The following is a 10,946-nucleotide window of genomic DNA, read 5'->3' as shown; positions in this document are numbered from 1 at the left end:
CTTCCCGGGGCAGCAAGGAGCTTCTACTGATGCCGTCTGTGCCTGTGGCTTGCCTCGCGCGCTTGCTCGCTCGCTCTCCTCACTGCTGGGGAGGCGAGTCACTGTTTGCTCCAGTTCCTCCTCCCTCCTCCCTCCTCCTGGCTGAGAGCGGAGCAGCAGCCCAAGTCTCTCACACTTACCCCTCGAGCCGGAAAGGAGCAGCTGTTACTATATTGCTGCTGCTACAGCGCTGGCACTACCATCCCTTCCTGCCCTACCCTCCCCGATGGGGACCAAGGGCCACCGCGGGGGCCGCTCCAAGCACTGAACCGGCTGCCCCAGCTGGACAAGGGAAAGCGCAGCCGGCCGGAGGGCGTCGGGGCACTTGGGTACAAGAAGGGGGCAATAGGGCGTGACAGTGGCGGGAGGGGGGGGCTAGGGTGAGGGTGGCAAATAGGACGAGAAGAGATAAAGTGGGGTGCTTCCAGGGGTCGCTTGGCTGGCAGGGGTAATGACCATGGCTCTGAAGGACACGGGCAGCGGAGGCAGCACGATACTGCCCATCAGCGAGATGATCTCTTCCACCTCTCCCGCGGCTGCCACCGCCACATCTTTCACTGGTCCCTGCGCCCCCTCTCCCTTCCCTGAAGTGGTGGAGCTGAATGTGGGGGGTCAGGTCTATGTGACCAAGCACTCGACGCTGCTCAGTGTCCCGGACAGCACTTTGGCCAGCATGTTCTCGCCGCCTAGTCCCCGGGGCGGCGCCCGGCGCCGCGGGGAGCTTCCTAGGGATAGCCGAGCGCGCTTCTTCATTGACCGGGATGGCTTCCTCTTCAGGTACGTGCTGGATTACCTGCGGGACAAGCAGCTCTCATTGCCCGAACACTTCCCGGAGAAGGAGCGGCTCTTACGGGAGGCCGAGTACTTCCAACTGGGCGACCTGGTCAAGCTGCTGTCGCCCAAGGTGACCAAGCAGAGCTCGCTCAACGACGAGGGCTGCCAAAGCGACCTGGAGGACAACCTGTCTCAGGGCAGCAGTGATCTACTCCTGCTCCGGGGCGCCACCTCGGCCGCTACAGCCCCCGGCCCGGGAGGCATCAGCAACGGCTCCCTGCTGGATAAACGCTCAGGCTTCCTGACGCTGGGCTACCGCGGCTCCTACACCACGGTGCGGGACAACCAGGCAGATGCCAAATTCCGCCGTGTGGCGAGGATCATGGTATGTGGACGCATAGCCCTGGCCAAGGAGGTCTTTGGCGACACACTGAACGAGAGCCGGGACCCCGACCGCCCCCCGGAAAAGTATACGTCCCGCTTCTATCTCAAGTTCACCTACTTGGAACAGGCTTTCGACCGGCTGTCGGAGGCCGGCTTCCACATGGTGGCGTGTAACTCCACGGGCACCGCCGCCTTCATCAACCAGTACCGGGACGACAAGATCTGGAGCAGTTATACCGAGTACATCTTCTTCAGTAAGTTCTTAGGTTCTATTTCTTACCTCTTCTCCCCTCCCCCAATTGCCCAGCCCTGCACCCGCATCCCCCTCCCCCATCCTATTGCATTTTCCCTTTCTTTGATGGAGGACGAAAAAAGCTGGTGTCTCGAGTTTGAAGAGTTTGTCCTTAGCCTTTAGCTGCGTTGTTGCCCTAGCCCATTCCCCTTGCTCTACCTTTTAATTCAAGAAAGAGATGAAAATGATTTAACTTGTTTATCGTCTTCACACCTAGCACAGAGTGAGCCCCGTCGTTTATTCTTGCCGGTTTCTAGGAATGGCATTTGATCGCCTTTATTTCTCTGAGTCCCCTTCTTTAATGACCTTTCAAACACCGAGTTCTCTAACTTTTTGGATGCAGCCTCCTGTCGTGGAGAGCCCCCAATTGCGTCGCGGGGCGTTATTGGTGGGGCTTGGGGGGGGGGGTGCTGGCACGTCGGAATTCCTATTCCAGCTTCTGTGAAATTGCGGGGTTAGTTTACTCAGGTCAGACCTGATTTCCTCACAAGGACAAGCTGGCATGAACACACCTCCAGGGCAAAAAAATCTTATTACTGCAATTAAATCCATGATGTTAGTTACAGAGACGCCTTTCTAGAGTAGTTCAGGGACCGATGTGGGGCTAGACTTTTGACTCTGGGCTGATCGCTGGTTATGGTTTCAGGATCTGTAGCCTCTAGCTAGCTTGAAAGGGAAATCCAGGGGCCATTAAAATATGCTAACCATTTTGCAAACCTAGCAACCTGGATTTCCCGAGCCAAGCTCTAGTCCAAAGCTTCCCAAGCAGTTTTTCCTGCTCTGCCTTCACGATTTTGTAGAGAGGTCAGAGAAGACAACCGAGGAGGAGGACTTGAGCAGAGCATAGGTGGGACCACAGAGTTGAGTTTAAAGATCGCCGAGGGCGGTTGCCTGCAGAATGCAACCTCAGTGCCTGAATTAAGAAGATTCACACTTTTCTCTGTGGTTTCTTTTTGCTTTGATTAACAGCAAACGATCTTCATCTGGGAGCTTTTTCAAGCATCTTAGAGAAAGTGATGGATGAATCTCCTTTCCAAAAGGAATGGAAGGACCACCTTCCTAAAGACAGGGATCTAGTGAAGACTTAATGAAAGCATGTTAACTTGCTTTGTTGCTACTGTACATTTAGTAGGCGTGTAGTGGATTTCAGGGTTGTCCTCAAAACATTTAGGACCCAAACATATACAAGTAATTTTCAAACTAAAGAGCAATTTGAACTAATGAAAAGTCAGCTGGGAAGAAACATGGCTTGACAGAGCATTTCCTTTTACAGATACCAGAGGCCTTAAAGCTTGCCAGTGGGGTTTTGAAGGGCTGCATTTTGAAACCTGTGGTGAACATGGTTAAGCATTTTGTCATTTGCTATTCAGAAACTTTTATAGGTTTATGGATGTGACATCCAAGCTTGTCTGAAAAACGACCCTGGGCTTGGAGCCGGGCAATGTAATACTTGCTCAGTTTCCAGTTTGTTAACTTGGGGGGAGTTAAAAGTCTGAAATCTCATCTGTAAAATGGGTGTAAAAATGCTTGCCCTCTTCATGGGGTTGCTTTGAGGAAATAATTTTGTAACCACTGAAGAACTATAGAAATTGAAGCTAATTGGTGAGGGTATAATTTGTAGTCAGAAGTTGCTGTAGTACAAGGTAGCTTGAATCTGTCCACTTTATAAGGAAGGCAATAATTTTCAAGAATCAGAAGAAGACAAATGAACAGAGCTAGATTTTTAAATAGAATTTTTGATTGGGATAAACACTGATTTAAGGCAGCTGAAATAAGAGTTCAGTGTTACAGTGGCTCAAAAGTTCATTTTTTATTTTTATCAATTTATCTCAACTAAATTTTATTGTGTATTAAATATTGATGGCCAGCAAAAATTACAGATTTTTTTTTCTGTAACTGCCTCTCTGACATATTTTCTATTGTATATCACAGAAATTAAATATTGTTAGCAACATTTTTTTTTCAGATTCCTTTTTAGAAAGGATGAAATAAGTCTTTAAATCTTAATCATCTACATTCACATGATTTTGAACATCTTAATGTGCCAGAGCAGAATTGGAGGAATTGCATTTGGACATTTTTTTGGTTTGCAATTTCTGTTGAAGAAGAAATATACATGGGAGCAAGCATTAGCGCTTCCAGATATTACCTGTCTCTCTCTGTCTCTCTGTCTCTCTCTCTCTCTGTCTCTCTCTCTGTCTGTCTCTCTGTCTCTGTCTCTCTCTGTCTCTCTCTCTCTTTCTCTCTCTGTCTCTCAGTTTCTGGCTTTGAAACTGCACCTTTTAGTTATGAAGTAATTCATGATCTGGCAATTATGAAAGAATACCCTGAGAAAAAAATTCAAAGCTGGGAATCCAGAGAATCAAACTAATCTCACACTTCAATAACCCAAAAGAAAGTTGTTTGTGGTGTGATAGAATGTTTATTTATATCAGTAAAGTATTTCTGAAGACAGAAGTGCTCATTTACACTATAAATGACAATTCAAGGTTTTACTCTACCCATAATTTAAAAATTAATATTCAAGGTATATTTAAAAGTAAAAGACTGTAATGATATATTTATAAAAGTTTAAACCTAAGGCAGTAATTTACAATTAAATCCTCTTCTTTAATAATCTTAAACTTATACTTCAATACTTTAGTAAAATGTAAGCTCAATGGGGCAAAGAGGCTTTTGTATTTATTTGTCCAGTGCTTACCTAGCACAGTCTGGGACATAGTAAGCAGTTAATAGGGGCTCGTTGACTGATTCAGTGGATTTGTTACCTCATTGTTTTAGTATTCCCTCCAATGATCTAGATTGAAACCCAGTTGCATCTTTTTATCCCATAAGAATCTTGCCCCTTCTGATAAATCCTGCAGGAAGTATCTGCCCAGCACACTGGAGTTTTCTTAATATTTCTTGGATGCCAGTGCAATACCTAGGCTGTCTCTTATCCTTTTCTGTTACTACATTAGCAATGTCCTTTTCTGATTATATCTGTGATGATATCATTTAGTCAATAAATAAAAGTTACTAACTACCTGCTATTTGCCTGGAAGCCCCTGCTCCCTTCACAGCCACAGTTGCTGAAGACCTCAGAAAAGAAAGTTCATTCCACCAGAGTCCTTGGCACTATCAAATGGTCCAATATCAAAAATGGATATTTAAAAAAAATCAATGGTGATAAAAGTAAAGATGTAGTGCCATTTGCCTCACTGCTGATCCTTCCCCTCCACCCCCCTCCCAGGACCAATAGGCCTTTCTGTATGTCCTGAAGTGGAACCTCTTTTATAGGTCCTACTACTCTTTTGGAATATGAACTCCCTGAAGTCAAGGACTGTCTGTTTTCTACTAGAATCTCCACTTGACACAGTGCTTTACACAGAGTAAGCACTTAATGCCTGCTTTTCCATTCATTTAGGTACTATGCTAGTATGGGGGATACAAAGACAAAATTGAAACAGCTCTTGTCATCAAGGAACTTAATTTTATTGGAGAGATAAAATGCACGTGTGTGTTTGTGTATACATGTGCAAAGAAATCAAAGTCCTTTAAACATTTAGTTTAGATGGAATTGTAGTTGTTTGAAGTAGTGGCATTGAATTGAGAAATATAAGGAGACCTATTATATATTTGTATATATGTTTAAAATAACTGTAAGGTATTTTTGGGGGGAGGGGTAAAGGTGCTAGTGTCTAGGAGAGTAGATTGTGAAAGGTTCTATATAGAAGATAAGGTCATCTGAACTTATAAAGAAACCTAGAATTCTAAGACCTAAGAAGGGTCTGAGAAAGAGTGCATTTGAGGTATAGGGAATGCCTTGTGCAAAGGCATAGAGATGTAAGGTAGAGCACCATATACACGGTCAGTTTAGTTCTTCTATAGGGTTTGTGAAGGGAATTAATGTATGGCTGTTAAGGTGAGTTAGAGACAGGTTCTGAAGGCCCTTTAATGCCAAACAAAAGGAGTTTTTCTTTGATCCTAGAGGTGATAGGGAGCCACTGGAGCTTATTGAGTAGGGGAGTGACATGACCAAACCTGTGCTTTAGTACTATCACTAGCAGCTGAATGGAGGGTGTACTGGAAAAGAGATACTCATGTAAGGAGAGCCTTTAGAAGACCATTGCAGTAATTAGGCCAATTGAGAAGTGATGAGGAACTAAACCAGGGATGTAACTTGTGCATAGAGATAAGGTGAAGAGTTTGGGACATATTATAGAGGTAGAATTGACAAGATATGAAACTTATTCACATAATTTCTTGTTTTCAAACACATGTTGTTAATATGCAGCCACCTACTTATACCTTTTATGTGTTTTGTCCTTATCTTTTGGGTCACTTAAAATTTTAATTCTTCTCAGATTGTGATATACTTTTGCTTTGAATTTCTCCCATGATGCATAGCTACCTCTGTATTACTGGAATACTTTGCCCTCTTCACCTCTGCCTCCTAGCTTCTCTAGTTTCCTTCAAGACTTAGCCTATTCCTACCTTTTGAATATTTCAGAACAAAATAATCTGACTAGTACACACACACACACACACACACACACACACACACACTACCTCTCTTTAGTATATACTCTTTCTATATACTCTATATATACTATACATACTTTATATACAATATATAGTATACTAGTCTATACTATGTAGTATAGACTAGTATATATCCCAATATATAGTGCATATATACTAGTTTATACACATATATTAGATATTTATACTATATATAATAGTATATATACTACATATATATTAGGATATATTACATATTAGGATATATACTAGTATATATACATAAATACATATATACATTTATGTAAATATATTCTTGTGCATAGAAGATTTTATGTCTATCTATATCTGCACAGGAAAGGCTTTTCTTCCTTTTTCTATCTGGTCTGTACAGAGTTGTTTGCACTATCTTGTGCCTTTCTTTTGTATTGCTAGTGTTTAGCATGGTGCCTACTATGTGGCAGATGTTTAGTAAATGCTAGTTGACTTGACTGACTTCTTGATATCAAAATTCTTCCCTACTCAAGTGCCAACCACATAAAAAAATTAAACTACTTTAAACATTTAGTTTAGGTAGTAATGTAGTAGTTTGAAGAAGTATCATTGAATTGAGAAACATAAGGAAGTCTTTCATCTAGCACTACTCTCTCATTTTACAGATGAGAAAACTAAGATCTAGAGAGATTGTGAGTTGCCTAAGTTTGTCTTGATAGAACACTCTGGGTTTGAGCTCTGATTCTTGGACTTTAAATCTAAGGTTATTTCTACAATGCTGAAATATCATTTTCCCTTTTTTTGCCTTTTCCTTCATTTTTTGGTGAGAAGGGAATGAAGATCAGTATTGAACAATAATCCAAACCTTTCTGATGGGGATACTAGAGCAGTTCATATTTACATAATATTTTAAGATTTACATTTTTTTTTCCACAGAACTCCTCAGAAGTAGGTAGAAAAAGAACTATCACCCATATTTTAAAAACTAAGAGACCTATGGTTGAGAGAGTTTAATTGTCTCACCCTCATCAGAATTGGGATTGTAAGCCAAGTATCCATCATTTTTTACACCTTTCTACCTCTCTAGATGATGACTATCAAAAGTGCCAAAGAATTTAATGGTTCAAAAATGATGACCATAATATAAGTATGTGATGAGCTTTTTCTTGTCCATATTTTTTCCTTTGTGAAGTTTTTAATAACTTCAGTGGTGAAACTAAATTGTGAATTTTGCCATTTAAATGACCACCTACTGTACTTTGGGTAGTTTAAAATAACTGATTACAGAGCATGCTCTTTTTCTAGCCTTTACATCTGAGGCCAAGTTCAGTTCTTTCAGGTTTGTCAGTGGTACTCCAGTTGGTTTCCCTGACTGGCCTTCTGCAGAGCCTCATTCTGGTAGTAGAGCCAATAAGTCATTGAGTATTCTCCATTAGGAAACTGAACTTGGGCCTTTGGCAATCTTTCCTGATAAACGCCAAGCCAGATTAATTTCCCTTTAAGTGCCTGTATCCAAGTCATTGGATTCTAATGCTCAAGGTTGTATGCAGGCTATTAAACATTTAATGCCAGCTTCATTTGCCTACACGGTCACTTTGCTATCCATTCTTAATCTTAACTCATTATTTTATTCAGTCCTTTTGGTACACTGTGGAGATAAAACATAAAACTAACTATTGGAGAGAATTTCTATATTGCTTACATAGTACTGAAAATAGATTGTTACTTCCCAAGTGGAAAAACAGTGATTTATTTTAGAATACTGAGCTATGTTGCTTCACTTTGGAATATGGTAGTCAGGATTATAGAAACACACCCACACCCACCCACCCACCCATACCCACCTACACCCACACACACACCCACACACACACACCCACACACACCACCCCCACCCACCCAGCCCCCCCCACACCCCCTCCCCCCACACACACCCTTGGAAAAGAATGTTTACTTACTGAGGTGGTTCTATATAATGGGAAGAATCCTGGACTTGGGGTCAGAAGACCAGCTTCAAATCTTCCCCTTACTAGCTGTGTGTCATTAGATAAAGCACTTAATCTGATACTCAATTTCCTCCTTTGTAAAATGGGGCTATTATTACTCTCTGTGCACTTCATGGCATTACATCATTTTTTGGACTCATACTTTGTGGAGGAGCTTCATCAACTGTAAAGCACTATAAAATATCCCTAGTGTATAGTATGAAGTCATGAATTAAAGTGCAAATGTTTCTTCCTAATGGCTATTAAAATATTTTTTATGTTATATGATCAAGAGTCTTAAAGAAAAGAGTAGTTTTGGCTTCTGCCCGGAAGCCTTTCACATTCCCTCCTAATTCTACCAACTTCTTTGTGTTGATTTTTTCTAATTTATTTGGTACATTGCTTATTTGTTCACAGTTGTTTGCATGCTGTCTTCACCAATAGACTGTGAACTCCTTGAGAGCAAGGACCATCTTTTACCTTTCTTTGTATACCTAGCACTTGGGCCATGGTAGATGATTAATAAATATTTATTGACTAATAGTGTGGATGGAGTATAGAACCCAAGTTAGAATCTTAACCTTGAACTATGTAGTAATGAGCACATCACTTCATTATTATTATTTTTTATGCCTTTTGGAGGGCAGTTGGGGTTAAGTAACTTGCCCAAGGTTATATGGCCAGTTTTTTTGTGTGGGTGTTAAGTGTCTGAGGCTGGAACCAAACTTGGGTCCTCCTGACTCCGGGCTGGCGATTTACTCACTGTGCCACCTAGCCACCCCACATCACTTCATTTCTTGCCATCAGTTTCCTGATGTGTAAAATGGGAATAATAATCTGCATTTGCTACCTGCCCCATGGGTCTGTTATAAGGAAAATGGGAGCAGCTTCCATCAACTGATTCATGGTCCAGATTAACTTTCTTATGGTTAGAAAACTTATTCCCTCCATATCACTGATATAGAATCAATGGATACTGAAGAGTAAATCATCTTCCTCATGTCTACTGCCTATTTCCTCATTCCCCATCTACCTCAAATATCGCACTCCAGATATGCCAATCCAGAACTCTCGTTCCATAATCCGCAAACTCCCCTTAATTTTTTTTGGGGGGGGAGGGCAATTGGGGTTGAGTGACTAGCCCAAGGTCACATGGCTAGTTTTTGTGTTAAGTGTCTGAGGCTGGATCTGAACCCAGGTCCTCCTGACTCCAGGGCCAGTGTTATATTCACTGCACCACCTAGCTTCCCTACTCCCCTTAATTTTTCAAGGCTTCCTCTCACATTTGTTTCTTCCATTTTCTTGTATTCCCAGAGACCTGGGTCCTCTGGAATGACACCTGTGTCCCTGGCTATCCATTGCGATACTGCACCTTTTCTTCCTCTATGTCCCATATTATACTGGTCCCAGAAAAGGATCTTCTTTGTTCCCTATTGCCATTTCTAGACTCTTTCCCCCATCACTCAGGAAATTCTCCTTCTTTGAGATTGACTCTACTCAAGCACCCAATCCATATTCTGGTGGCAATTATTTACTAGCTCTCAAAGCATTCTCTTTTCTTTCTCTTTGAGTTTTGTGTCTTGTCCATAGTTGTCCTATCCATCCCAACCCCCACCTTGTTACTAGGAGTTTCAACATGTACATTGCTCTACAAAACCCTCTAATCTTCTAATTCTTTAGTCTACTCATTGCTCTTGAGCACACATATCCAATTGTTTGTCAAATCTTGTAATTTCATTTGTATATACATGTCTCAAAAATCTTGATATAGTTTTAAGCTTTGGCAAGTTTTAAATGCTACAAATTAAGAAAAAAATCATTTGAAAGATTAAATGTCTCATATATTTCTTTAGTTTTGCTAATTTTTAATAGTAAATTAAATTTTTTTTGGAGGGCAGGAAGGCAGGACAATTGGGTTTAAGTGACTTGCCCAAGGTCACACGGATAGTAAGTGTTAAGTGACTGAGGCCACATTTGAACTCAGGTCCTCCTAACTTCAGGGTTGGTGCTTGTAGCGGCAAGTGCCCCAAGAGTCCTCAGGGATTGCTACCAGCACAGGTTCTTAGATCTGCTTTGATAAAGGAAAACAACTCAAAATGGGTTAACAAGCTTACTTTAATCAGTCAGGCCAGATTTGAATTCAGGTCCTCCTGACTCCATGATTGATACTCTATTCACTGAATCACATAACTGCCACATACATTTTATTTTTTTTTAATAAGACAGGACTCCTTGTTATGCAAGGAATGTGTGACAGTTCCTTGATGACACTTTCTCAGACCAGTGGATTGGTATGATAGGACCTGTGGTTTTACTACTTTTACAACCTGATCTGTATCCATTAGACCTTTTCTTGTAGAGTCATGTCAAAACCACATTGCATGTTTCAAACCACATTCTTTGGATGTCTTAAGTCTGGGGATACAAATATGATCCTTTCGGTCACTGAACAGTAAATTTTTATAAATTTCAAAAATTAAGTAGCTTGCTGTATAGCACAAGATGGTGGTTATGTGGAATTTTTATAAGAACTATATCAATATTTTAAAAACAAATAATTAATCTTTCTTTTTTTAGTAAAGTTATGGCATTTATACTTCTGAAGTCCCTAAAGCTGCATTAAAATGTTTGTTGCGCCCTAGAGACTCCTTATCACTCAGACGAGCACCACCCTAGTTTAAGCTCTTGCCACCTCTTACCTGAACTGTAATAATGGCCTCCTAGTTGGGTGCTCTGCCTCAACTCTCCCCACCTCAATCTTTCATACAGCTTCCCTAAAGTGATAAAGTATGAGTCTATCCATGTCCCTTCCCCCAACTCAATAAATTCCAGAGGTGCCTTATTATGTTTAGAATAAAATGTAAATTTTTATTTGGCATTTAAAGCTTTTTTACAAGCTGGCCTCATCCTACCTTTTCAGCCTCATCACACATTATTCTCCTCTATATATCTGTCCTATGGTCAGCATTCTACAG

General features: G+C 41.3%; 1 protein-coding gene across 2 annotated transcripts in view; it reads left to right on the top strand.

The window, feature by feature from the left end:
* Positions 1–10,946, top strand: part of KCTD8 (potassium channel tetramerization domain containing 8) — a 314,322-nt gene that overhangs the window by 3,302 nt on the left and 300,074 nt on the right. For both annotated transcript variants that reach the window (XM_069105162.1, XM_069105163.1), the window contains exon 1: positions 1–1,451. This exon is cut by the window's left edge and continues 3,302 nt beyond it. In XM_069105162.1, the coding sequence (XP_068961263.1) occupies positions 491–1,451 (961 nt within the window). In that variant the 5' untranslated portion in view covers positions 1–490. The remainder of the gene's footprint in view (positions 1,452–10,946) is intronic.

The sequence above is a fragment of the Petaurus breviceps genome, unplaced genomic scaffold (genome assembly GCF_028583685.1).
Source record: "Petaurus breviceps papuanus isolate PSGF00001 unplaced genomic scaffold, PetGlider_PUasm1.0 76, whole genome shotgun sequence".
Lineage (NCBI taxonomy): Eukaryota > Metazoa > Chordata > Mammalia > Diprotodontia > Petauridae > Petaurus > Petaurus breviceps.
Note: the sequence above shows the minus strand (reverse complement) of the source record. Positions and strands in the feature narration are given on the sequence as shown.